Source organism: Sapajus apella, unplaced genomic scaffold (assembly GCF_009761245.1).
Source record: "Sapajus apella isolate SASKATOON/1434 unplaced genomic scaffold, GSC_monkey_1.0 scaffold59, whole genome shotgun sequence".
NCBI lineage: Eukaryota > Metazoa > Chordata > Mammalia > Primates > Cebidae > Sapajus > Sapajus apella.
The window spans coordinates 5509054-5522027 of NW_022436999.1; the positions used below are offsets into that span (position 1 = coordinate 5509054).

At 50.2% G+C, this 12974-nt stretch overlaps 1 protein-coding gene across 1 annotated transcript in view; it reads right to left on the reverse strand.

The window, feature by feature from the left end:
- PLEKHH1 (pleckstrin homology, MyTH4 and FERM domain containing H1) overlaps nt 1-12974 on the reverse strand; it is a 55943-nt gene that overhangs the window by 13480 nt on the left and 29489 nt on the right. Inside the window, exons 8-14 of the mRNA XM_032245838.1 lie at nt 6820-6898; nt 6028-6119; nt 3876-4026; nt 3501-3643; nt 2409-2519; nt 1184-1270; nt 669-830 (exon numbers count right to left, since the gene is read on the reverse strand). Coding sequence (XP_032101729.1) covers nt 669-830; nt 1184-1270; nt 2409-2519; nt 3501-3643; nt 3876-4026; nt 6028-6119; nt 6820-6898 — 825 coding nt within the window. The remainder of the gene's footprint in view (nt 1-668; nt 831-1183; nt 1271-2408; nt 2520-3500; nt 3644-3875; nt 4027-6027; nt 6120-6819; nt 6899-12974) is intronic.

Genomic DNA, 12974 nt, shown 5'->3' on the forward strand with positions numbered 1-12974 from the left:
CTGTCAGGATGCCATGAGGAAGGGAGAGAAAACAGCAGGCTGAATCATGAGGAAACAGAAGCTGCACACGGGTGGAGGAAAATGACACAAACAGACAGAACGGGAACCAGAGGCGCACAGTGAGCCCGCCAGCGCTGAGCTTGCTGAGCGCAAGTAGCTTTGGTTCCTGCTGGTGTTCTGGTCTAGCTAATGCACTTCCTTGTTAACTTCCATTTTCTTGGGCTTAAGAAGCACTTCTTTGTTCTTTTCAGCCAGAAAAGCCCTCACAAAAATGTCTTTGGGGCAGGCCTGGGGTTCTTTAAGCCTCTGAGTGGCCATACGTACCTCACCCAGGTCTCTTCTTCCCGCTATTAACACTGGGGCGGGTACAAGGTGGCGGGGGGCGGGGGACAACCCCTAATGACCTCAAAATGGAGGCAAGGTGCTCCTTTCTCTTCTCTTTCTTGAGAACAGTTGTTCCAACAACCATGATTTATTTCCAGGGAATCACTCGCCATCACCTCATGTGGCCTGGCCACGTTTGAGGGCTGGCCAGGCAGTCACTGTGAGGAAGCTCCCACAGAAAGGAGCCCCGTATAAGGAGGGAAGCCACCACCCTTGGCACCCCACTCCTGGCTCCCCTGACTCACAGGAGGCGCACATTCCTCCCCTATTACCGCACCCTGTACCTTGGTCAGCCAGCCCTTGACGGTGGGCTTGGTGCCGCCCTGTGGCAGGGCTGGAGGCCCGGTGGGCTGCACCTTCAGAAGGCTCTGGAGTACTCGGACCCACTCCTCCAGCAGGCTGGGTGAATCAGCTGTCAGGTAGTAGGTTTTCTTCTCAGAGATGAGCTGTGGAGGCCAAGATGTCGGGGCAGGGCAGCACGCCAGGAGAACGGAGTCACCAGGACCTGGCTCCGAGTGGCACCTGTCCCTGAACCCAAGGGGCTGGCCTTCTGCCTGCCCTAGTGCTCCCTCCCTTCTTTTCCTCCTCAGCCTTTTCTCCCTGTCTCTCCTTCCCTCACTCCATCTCTCACGTTTTGTCTTACCTGCCTTTCTTGTACTTACAAGCTAGGATCACATCTAAATGTTGATCTGAAGTCTTTCACTCATGCTCATTTGGCCCCATCTCTGTCTCACTCATAGACATATCCAAACCCAGCACCTCTTCTATCTAAAATACTGGCTGCTAGGAGTGTGCTCACCTGAAACGTCTGTGAACCCTCCCCTCGAACAATTTGGCAGTGGGAGTTCAGATCCACTTGGCCTTGAGGTTTCCGGATGACATCACTCTGTAAAGGAATAGGGAGGAGAGCAGTTGAATGTGGAGCCTCTCATTTACCCTCAGATCTTACTCCAGGCCATAGGCAAAGGGAACATGATTCCCAATATTCCAGCTGTGTTATGATGGGTAACTTATTCTAGATTCTGGCTATAGTTAAATGGAGCCTTAATCAGAAACATGAGTCCTTCTAATCCAAGCCTCGAAAATGGTAGAATGAGCCTTTAAAACTGGGTCAGACCAACTATGGCAAATAAGTGGCACATATAGCACCATTCTTATCCTTTCCAGTGCTATTGCAGACCTTCCAGTCAATCACAGCATACTTTCTCACTGAGCAATACAGGCCCAAAGTCCTTCACATGATGTTCAAGACAGCCACTACCAACCAGCTGGAGTTGCATGAGGCCTTTTGCTGTCTCTGAAACATTAAAATTAGGCTGGCCACAGTGACTTTTACCTGTAATCCCAGCACTTTGGGAGGCCTAGACAGAAGGATCACTTGAGCCCAGGAGTTCAAGACCAGCCTGGGTAATACAGTGAGACCACAGCTCTATAAAAAATCTTAAAAATTAGCCAGGCGTGGTACAGGCCTGTAGTCCCAGTTACTCAGGAGGCTGAGATGGGAGGACTACTTGAGCCTAGGAGGCTGATGCTACAGTGAGCCATGATCACACCACTGCACTCCAGCCTGGGTGACAAAGCTGAGACTCTGCCTCAAAAAAAACATCAAAATTGGTTCTGCAGGGGGGGTCCTATCAAACTGGTTCCCAATAACCAAGGCTTCTTAATTCCAAACAGTGGTAGAAGGAGGTAGAGGAAGCAATTAGAACAATGGTGTGTTAGAACAACCAGATGATATGAAGGCAGACTGGGAACAGCTCTTTATAGATGAAGAAGGAGTTGCCCAGCCAGCTGGCCTAGAACTGCCTTCCACAGTCTCCATGCCCTATTTCATTCTGAGAACTCACGGCCAGGCTGAGGTCCCCAGGTATGGCTCACAGCCTCAGTGCAGTTGCCTCTCCCCACCTGCCAGACCTTTGCCCTCTGGCCTTGGGCCACACTTCCCCTCCTCCATCCCATCTGACACAGTCCAGGATCCGACACAGAGTCCTTTTGACTGCAGTGCTGGGCGGGGAGGCTCTCACCGGCGACTTGTAGTACATAATGTGTCCCTGTCTCAGGACAAACCAGCGCCTCTTCCACGTCTTCATCCGGCTCCCCATTTTCAGCAGGTAGCCTGACTTCTCCAGTGACTCCTGAAGGGTGGAAAGGCATGGGGGGAAGAGGAAGAAAAGGGAAATCACTCAGGGCTCCCACACATCACACAGGTCCAAGTGGTCCAGCTGCCTTACTGCTCTGTCATCAATTAAATACAAAATTATTGAGTACCGACTCTGTATTTTCAGGGTACCATGCCCTGCTACAGTTCAGAGAAGACTAAATAAAACATGGGTGGTCCTGCCAAGAAAGGGCTGCCATGCTAGCTGGGAGAAGCAGCTAGCAGAACAGGGGCTGCTAGAGGGAAAGCCTGGCCAGGGAGACCCTCAGGAAAGAGCCGGCCATGAAACTGGTCTTGGAAGACAGGTCAGCCTCTCCCTCAAAGACTGGGAGAAGGGAGACCATTCCAGGCAGCACAGAGGGGAGACAGGGCAAGGCAGGTCTGGGCAACCATGGGCACATCAGCCACGCAGGACTGGAGGGTCATGAAGCCAGGGAGATGATGGGGCAGCAGAGAGGTGCAGGGCAAACGATAGGGAATTACATCTGGATTGAATGCTAGCCCAGGCATGTAGTGGCACAGCTTGGAGCCTCAGGCTTCTTATCCATAAAATGGGGTAATAACCCCAAGAGGATTGTGAGGACAAATGAGACAATGCCTGAAAACTGAGCCAGTGCCTGGCACGCTCTGAGTTCAATGCACCTTAGCTTGTGTTAGCATTCTAGCTGAAAAAGCGTCACATATGGAAAACTCAGGGGGCCTGGTGGGCCATAGTGGGCTATCAGTAACTGGCCATTGCTGGCATTCCAGGAGCTCTCTGGGCTTTCTCCTTCCTTCCTCATGGGGTCTGTGTGTGTCTGACTCCATAACTGTACACTCCCCAGCCCACGCCCTCCATCCCCCCATCCTAGGGACCCCTCACCTCATGCAGCTGCTGCCTGTGTCTTGTGCTGAGGGCCCCAGCAGCCTCTGCTGACATTCTGCTCCCACCCAGCCCCAGGCCCGTCTCCTGGCTTACCCCGCCTAGGCCCAGCCCGTCGGTGGAGTAGGATGAGGTGCGCTGCAGCTTGTGCTCAGGCTCTGAGTAGTCACCGTCCAGTGAGAAGGCGTCCGGGGGGATGGCGTAGTCACCCTCGGAGCTCAGTGAAGACATGGAGACGCCTTGCCACAGGAGGAGGAGTCAAGGCCAGGGTCCCATACCTCTCTGACTCGCAGCCCAGGAGCTGTTGAGCCTTGACCAACCACCCACCAGGGACGCAGTCTCTGGGGCTGGGGGTGGAGATGCTGGGGGTCACAAGCCCAGATCAAGTGGGGATTCCCGTGTTCAAGTGCCCGTGGGAAGGGTGGGGGACTCCTTGCTGCTACACCCTGCCCTTGCTCCCCTTCTCTGTACCTCTCTTGAAGGCCCGGGGGCTGCCTAGTCCGCTGGTCTTCCTGGACTCGGAGCCGGGGACCGAGATTCGAAAACTTGCCTGAGAGCTGCAGTCATCGTCGGACCCAGAGGATTCATCCATAAAGGGCACGTTGCTGATCTGCGTGGCTCTCTGCAAGACAGGCCACCCCCGCTCACTGCAGTTCAGGCTGCAAACAGCCTTCTCCCACCCTGCAGCTTGCACTCCTGCTCCAAGTACCCATGGTGTGACCAACCTCCAGCCGGGACTCTGAACAGACAACTGTCCAGAGTAGGGTCCCTCCTGGCCTCACTGCTGTGACGACCTCCATGCTTCTCAGGCCTCCCTTCCTGCACACTGTCTTCTATGGCCCCCAAAGTAGCTGCCCATCCCAACTGAATGCCCGCCCACTGTGACTCTCACTCCTTGCCACTAGGGGGCCAGAGAGCTACACCACAGACCAAGTGTGCCACACGAGCTTTAAAAAATGTGTGGGGTCAGCACTTTGGGAGGCCGAGGCGGGTGGATCACGAGGTCAAGAGATCGAGACCATCCTGGTCAACATGGTGAAACCCCGTCTCTACTAAAAATACTAAAAATTAGCTGGGCATGGTGGTGCGTGCCTGTAATCCCAGCTACTCAGGAGGTTGAGGCAGGAGAATTGCCTGAATCCAGGAGGCAGAGGTTGCGGTGAGCCAAAATGGTGCCATTGCACTCCAGCCTGGGTAACAAGAGCGAAACTCCAACAAAAAAAAAAAAAAAAAAAAAAAAGTGTGGGGACATCACAACAATAGAGGATTGCATCTCAATTGGCAGACATTTAAAGTGACTGATTATCTCAGTGTTGGTGAGAATGTGGGGAGAAGATGGGGGAAAGAAAACTCTAGTGTGTAAGGCATTTTTAGAAGGTAATTTGGCAGTACTTGTCAAAAATTAAAACATGCATATAATTTGCCCAGAAATTCCACTTCTAGAACTCTGCCCTACAGAAATATGTATATATAACTTTGCAAAGATGTATTTGCACAGTGATGTTCATGGCAACATTTATTTTAGAGTCATTGGAGGAAAGCTTAACATATTAATAGTAATGGTGCTTTGATACCAAGGGGACTAGACACTCATAGAAGGAGGAGGTAGGGACCAGGCACTGTGGCTCACGCCTGTAATCGCAGGCTGAGGAGGGCAGATCATGAGGTCAAGAGATCAAGACCATCCTGGCTAACATGGTGAAACACCATCTCTACTAAAAATACAAAAATTAGCTGGGCGTGGTGGCGTGCGCCTGTAGTCCCAGCTACTCGGGAGGCTGGGGCAGGAGAATGGCTTGAACCCAGGAGGCAGAGGTTGCAGTGAGCTGAGATGACACCACTGCACTCCAGCCAGCAACAGAGCTAGACTCTGTCTCCAAAAATAAAAATAAAAAAAATAAAGAGGAGGAGGTAGGGAAGGACGATAGGATGACCTGACATGTGGTTAGGTGAACAAGCAAGGCATAGAATAACATGTATATGACTGCCTTTTGTGTGCACACATGAGAGAGTGAGAGCGTGCATGCATATTTATAAATGCATCAGAGGGCCTTAGTGAATAAACACTAAAACATTCATGATAGCTTCCTCTGGGCTTAGGAATTAGGGAAAAGCCATGTGAGAGGAAATGTCACTTTTGTTTTTTTATTATTCTATAAAAAGTTTTATCAAGTATTACTATGATGATTCAAAAACCAATAACAAAGACAAAGATGTCTATGTAAATGTTGCAATATCTGATTTTTGTTTAAAAAATGTAGTGATCTTATGGGAATATAAGTTGGAACATACCTAAATAATTCTAGAAGGAGCCCCACTGCCCTCTGGGACCTGGGGAGTGGGGCAGACATGAGAAAAGAGGGGGAGAAGATGCAGAGCGGGCATAGGCTTAGGCTTCTTACTTTGCCCACATTTGTACTGATTCAAATTGTTGTAAATGTAGAATTTTTATAACAACCTAATAAACAATAAAGCAAAATGACACACGGCAGGCTGACCTACGTGGCCAGGGTCACCATGTGCAGAAGCCTGGTCCTATAGCTCCGCCCGCCCCAGTCATTGGATGCTGAGGCCAGGGGCCTTTCCTGATGAGACACCCCCTCTTTGTGCAGCAGTTTCTTACCCCCTTCAGAGCTGTGTAGACAGGCACAGTGACATTCTTGTAGACCAGGCCAGAGAAAGACCCAGGGGAAGCAAGGGCAGGAGGGCTTGAAGCTGAGCAGGGAAAAGAGGAATGAGATTACTCAAGGGCATAACCCAGGAAGGGGTGTGGGGAAAGCAGAGAACTGGGCAATTGGCATTCCTCCAAGGAGCAGGCTGGTGACAGATCTCAAGAGAGGGGCCAAGTCCTTGTTCATCGTCTGGCCTTGACTCCCTTTGGGGACCATGATCTCCATGTGGTAAAGGGTCCGTTACAACAGAATCCAAAAGTCTTACCCTTTAACCGTTTTCTCCTCTATGAGGCTTGCACAGTGTCCCACTATTGCAGATGTGAGTTACAAATCATGTGGCTATGGGACCGCCCCCCAGCCCTCGTTGTGGAGTTTTGGTGGCTGGCTAGTGAGGAGCCAGTGAGTGGGGTTCATGCAAATCAGGACACTTGGGGCTCCTCTCACCCATGGCCCTGGCACTGCAGAAGGGTCTGTGCAGGTGGGAGGCTGGGCTGGAGGCCCCTGTCTCAGGTCCCTTCCAGCTCTGTGATGGCTACTTCCCTGTGATGAGCTGAACCTGTACGACTTCCCTTTCCCTCCTAGGTGGGCCTTGATGTGATTTCACCTTAACTTCACCTGCTGGGGAGGGGAACAGGGTGGCAGGCAACCCTGGCCCTGGGTGTTGCTTGGAGTCTTCTCCTCCTCGCTTGCCCACCCTGCCTACCTTGGATGTTTGTTGCCTCCAAGCCTCACTTGGGACTCACCGCAGCAGGCAGTATTACTTCTGGGAGACGCGTCTGAGAGCCGCATGCCTGATGTGGCCACAGCATAGATCCGGCTCTCCTGAAACAAGAGGTCCCAGGAGGGTCAGGGCCCAGCATGATGCCCACCCCACCCTCTCCAGGCATGTGCAGGAGAAACCATAGCTTTGGGGGTGGGCAAACCTGCGGGGGTCAGTGACTGGCTAACAAATCTTGGCTAAGTTACTTCATTTCTGAGCCTCATTGTCCTCTGTTCTAGAATGGAGTTGTAATAATACTTACCTTTCAGGCTGCTGTGAGAATCCAGTGAAATACTTAATGTAAGTATTACATTTAACACCTGGAATATAATCAGTGCCCGACAGGTCCCTCTCTTGCCTCCACCCTTCATCTTTGGGGCAAAGGAGGTTCAAGAGGAGATGGGTCAGTAACCTGTTGCTCTGAATCCTGCCCATTTTAGAGATCCTTGGGTCTCAGGATCTCACCCCCAGATTTTGGGGGTGTTGATAATGAGGAAGCCACTGGGGCCACATGACAAGGGCTCTTTTGTAAGCCAGTTGTTTGGAACTTGAGGCATATATTTTTTTAATTCTCTATCATTTCTTTTTTTAAAAAATTATTTTATAGGCCGGGCACGGTGGCTCACAGCTGTAATCCCAGTACTTTGGGAGGCCAAGGCGGGTAGATCACCTGAGGTCAGGAGTTCGAGACCAGCCTGACCAACACGGAGAAACCCTGTCTCTACTAAAAATACAAAATTAGCCAGGCTTGGTGGTGCATGCCTGTAATCCCAGCTACTTGGGAGGCTGAGGCAGGGGAATGGCTTGAACCTAGGAGGCAGAGGTTGCAGTGAGCTGAGATTGCACCACTGCACTCCAGCCTGGGCAACAAGAGCACTCCATCTCAAAAAATATATATATATTTTATTATTTGTTTTTTAAGTTCCAGGGTACATATGCAAGATGTGCAGGTTTCTACACAGGTAAATGTGTGTCATGGTGGTTTCCTGCACCTAATGATCCATCAACCTAGGTATTAATCCCAGCATGCATTAGCTCTTTTCCCTAATACTCTCCCCCCACCACCCTCTCCTGATAGACCCCACTAAGTGTTGTTCCCCTCCCTGCGTCCATGTGTTCTCATTGTCCAGCTCCCACTTATAAGTGAGAACATGCAGTGTGTTTTTCTGTTCCTATGTTAGTTTGCCAAGGATAATGGCTTCCAGTTTCATTTGTGTCCCTGCAAAGGACGAGGCCTCATTTATGTTTATGGCTGCATAGTATTCCATGGTGTATATGTACCACATTATACAGTCTACCATTTATGGGTATTTGGGTTGGTTCCATGTCTTTGCTATTGTGAATAGTGTTATAATGAAAACATGTGGGAAGTTAGGGCACATTTTTTTCCCTATAGGAATAATGAATGTCATATCATGGCTAGGCTTTAGGGCCAATCTACAAAACCTATTTAGCCCAACAGGACTCCAGCACCCCCATCTGGAAGACACTTATATGGGAGAATGCCTGGGGCCCCTGGGTCTGAAGTAGGCCATCGGCCGCAGGCTCCTACTTCAAAGGAGCCTTTCCTAAGACTCTGTTTGTTCATAAACAACCCACATGGCTCCCTGTGCCTTCTGTATCTGTTTGTTCCATTGAGCCTAAAGGAAAACAAAGGTGACTAGTCGGCCAGCCTTTGGAATATTGTCCGGCTGGCTTAGGGAGGCAACTAGATATGCTGTCACCTGGGGGGGTCAGATGGGCTAGGAGATGGTGTTGGAAGGGAGGTGGGTGCCTACTGGGGTGTCTTCCCAGAGAGGAGCAGCAGCCCTGGGGCAACTGGGAGGAGAGAGAGCAGAGCCGATGAGTGCAGCCATGAGACACTGAGATAACTGGAGGGGCAGCAAGGCGAGAGACAGAGGGGCAATGGGAAAGGAGGCCGAGGGCCCCTGCAGCAGGGCAGTGAGTTTCTGTGCTCGTGTAGGGCAGATACACTGGGGCCAAGTAAAATCAGGCATAGAAAGGATTATTTCTGCCCACAGCGGTCATGGAATTTTAACCAAGGACAGATAGTCCTCTAACTTTGCAGAGGAAATGAAACTGAAGCTTGAAGGATTTAGGTTAAACAAAACCTAGGACTGTTTGACAAAAGGTTATCTAATGCCTAACTCACAAGGTTGTTTTAAGGATTAACCGGAAAAAGGGCTTTCCAAACTCTAAGGTACAGAAGTATTTCTTATGCCCTCAGATTGAGAAATGTCCTTCTCTGAATTTCCACTCTTTGTTTTCCCCCCAGATGGTTACTGCCCCATTCTTCTGCCTGGGAGAGAGAGAGGCTGGGCTGTCTTGGCCACTGTGATTTCCTAAGCTTTCCCTGGGACAGGAGTGATCATGCCTCAGGGGCCTGGGAAGGAGCTAGCATGGTGTCTTGTTTTTCCCCAGAAGCAAGTTACAAAGGGGACTGTAAACAGGACGAAATCTCCTTACATTCCTTTGGCTGATTCTTTGGTCCTCAGGACCTAGCTGGGAGCAGGGAGGGTCTGTGGGAAGACCTGATGTTGCCCCTTAATACCGTCATTGCCAGAGATCAGCTGATACTCATGGTGAGAATGTCATTTGATGCATTTTCTATACAGAATAAGAGGAGAGAATAGCTCCTCGTCTCCTCATTCCTCCTTTCCTCCGCCACCCCCTCTCTTGCACACACACTTAACCTGTTCAGATAGAGCACAAAACCCACTCTTTTCTTTTTTTTTTCTTTTTCAAGACAGGGTCTGGCTCTGTCGCCCAGGCTGGAGTGCAGTGGCAAGATCTTGACTCACGGCAACCTTCATCTCCCTGGGCTCACACCTTCCTTCCACTTCAGCCTCTTGAGTAGCTGGGACTACAGACATGTGCCACCATGCTCAGCTAATTTTTTATCTTTTTTGGTAGAGACAGGGCTTTGCCATGTTGCCCAGGTTGGTCTTGAACTTCTGGGCTCAAGAGATCTTCCTGCTTCTGTCTACCAAAGTGCTGAGATTATAGGCGTGAGCCACTGCACCTGGCCCAAGACCCACTCTTAAGCTATCATGGTGAATAGCTGTATTTTGGCAAAATGGCAAAGTGAGGAACACTTCTCTCAGGTGAGCAGCTGCACATTCCTTGTCCGACCACTCCCTACTCCCAACCTCTGCGTTCAGACTCCAGAGCAAGAAGAGGGCCGGGAGCCCAGGGGACCTGCGCTTTTCCATCTCCTAGTCTTCCTGCTGCGCCCCACTCTTGGCTCAACTGAGTCTCCAGTCTTACAGGTGCCCTTTTAACAACCAGAAGCTGGTCAACAGTCACTGCTAAGGATATAGCCCAAAAGTATAGGGCTGTGCACCTCCCAAACCAGCATTTCTTTGTTTTGTTTTGTTTTTGAGACAACATTTCCCTCTCCTCTGTCACCCAGGCTGGAGGGCAGTGGCGCAATCTCAGCTTACTGCAACCTCCGCCTCCCAGGTTCAAGCAATTCTCCTGCCTCAGCCTCCCGAGCAACTGGGACTATAGGTGCATGCCAACGTGGCCAGCTAATTTTTGTATTTATAGTAGAGACAGAGTTTCACCATGTTGGCTAGGCTGGTCTCAACATCCTGACCTCAAGTGATCTGCCTGCCTCTGCCTCCCAAAGTGCTGGGATTATAGGCATAAGCCACCGTGCCCAGATTCAAACCAGCATTTCAGAAGGAGGCCCTAGGAGGTAATGCTGAAAATACGGGTCTCCCGAGCAGTGGTGTGGGGTGAGTGCATCCTGATACCACCCCCTGTCCCAAGTGACCTCATTCCCCCTGCTGCCAGGAGCCAATGCTTAGATGTCCCCCATGGTACTGCTCCACAACCCAGCAGAATCTGTGTATGTGTGGGGATGTCTGCCCATAAATAAAAGACTGACATTTGCTCTGGCAATGACCCTTAAGAGGCAGTACAGCTGGACCTACATTTAAAGCTTCAAAGCCGCTGGACCTATATTTAAAGACTGGCTCTCAGGCCAGGTGAGGTGGCTCTCATGGCTTAGGAAGGAGAATCACTTCAGGTTAGGAGTTTGAGACCAGCCTGGGAAACATAGGGATACCGCGTCTCTACAAAAAATTTAAAAAATTAGCCAGGCATGGTGGCATGCACCTGTAGTCCCAGCTACTCAGGAGGCTGAGGTGGGAAGATCCCTTGAGTCCAGGAGTTGAAGGCTGCAGTGGGCTGTGACTGTGCCACTGCATACCAGCCTGAGTGACAGAGCAAGACCCTGTCTATCAAGTAAATAAATAAATACAGCCTGGCTCCCTCACCAACTACTACATGACCTTGGGTGAGTACCTAAGCCTGTGGGGAACAGCAGTTTCCTGACCTGTGAAAGGGAGAAACTGCACCATACTCCTTGCAGGGAAAGGAGCCTTCCCACAGGCTGTATGTGAAGGCCCTGATACGCACATGTCATTCTCACTAGTGACCTGTGAAATGTCATCTTTATAGCTTGTCCCATTTTTATTTTAACTTTTTATCATGGAAAATGTCAGTCACAGGGCAGGACACAGTGACTCATACCTGTAATCCTAGCATTTTGGGAGATCAAAGTGGGAGGACCACTTGAGCCTAGGAGTTCAAGACCAGCCAGGGCAACATAGTTAGATCTCATCTCCACAAAATATTTAAAAATAGCTTGGTATGGTGGTACACGCCTGTAGTCCCAGCTACTGAGGAGGCTGAGGTGGGAGGATTTCTTGAGCCCAGGAAGTTGAGGCTGCAGTGAGCCATGATCGCACCATTGCACTTCAGCCTGGGCAACAGAGCAAGACTTTGTCTCAAAAACAAACAGAAAAGAAAAAAAACTCAACCTGGCCAACATAGTGAAACTCTGTCTCTACTAAAAATACAACAATTAGCCAGGCATGGTGGCACATCCCTGCAGTCCCAGCTACTTGGAAGGCTGAAGTAGGAGGATTGCTTGAGCCCAGGAGGCGGAAGTTGCAGTGAGCCAAGACTGCGCCACTGCACTTCAGCCTGGGTGATGATGTAAGACGCTGTGCCAATTAAAAAAAGAATGACCTCATGTGCCCATCACCCAGCTCTGCAAAGATTAATGATGCGTGGCCAGTGATGCTTCATCTGTGTCCCTACCCCTGGCCACCAGATCATTGCTTCTGAAGTATTTCTACCAGACAGATGTCAAGACGTTTTATTTACAAGTAAGTTGCCTGTAATCCAAGCACTTTGGGAGGCTGAGGCAGACGAATCACTTGAGGTCAGGAGTTTGAAACTGGCCTGGACAACATGATGAAACCTCGTCTCTACTAAAAATATAAAAATTAGCTGGGTATGGTGGCAAACACCTGTAATTCCAGCTACTCAGGAGGCTGAGATGGGAGAATCACTTGAACCTGGGAGGCGGAGGTTGCAGTGAGCCGAGACCATGCTACCGCACTCCAGCCTGGGTTACAGAGCAAGACTCTGTCTCAAAAAAAAAAAAAAAAAAAAAAAAAAAAAGAAAAAAAAATCAGGTGCGGTGGTTCATGCCTGCAACCCCAGCACTTTGGGAGGCTGGGGTGGGTGGATCATCTGTGTTCAGGAGTCAGAGCAACCTGACCAACATGATGAAACCCATCTCTACTAAAAATACAAAATTAGCCGGGCATGGTGGCACATGCCTGTAATCCCAGCTACTGGGGAGGCTAAGGCAGGAGAATTGCTTGAACCCAGGTGATGGAGGTTGCAGTTAGCTGAGATCACGCCATTGTACTCCAGCTTTGGCAACAATAACGAAACTCCGTCCCAAAAAGAAAAATAGCCAACATTTACCTACCACCCACTGTGAACCACTACTGCAAGTACTTTCATAACAACCCTATAAAGTAGGTACTATTATCCCCATTTTACAGTTAGGGAAGCTGAGGCACAGAGGTTCAGTAAAATGGCCAAAGTCACACGGTTAACAGTTCAACCCTAGTGGTTTGCTTCTGGGGCTTATGTTCTTGACCATCATACCAGACCACCGTAAAGACTCACAAAGATTAAATGAGAAAAGGTGTGCAAGGCACCCAGCTTGATGTCCGGCGCACAGTGAGCACTCAGGAAATGACAGCCAAGCGCCATTCACATCATTCTGAACTCTAGCTCTGACCCTCAGTGGTTGGGTGTTCTGCACAG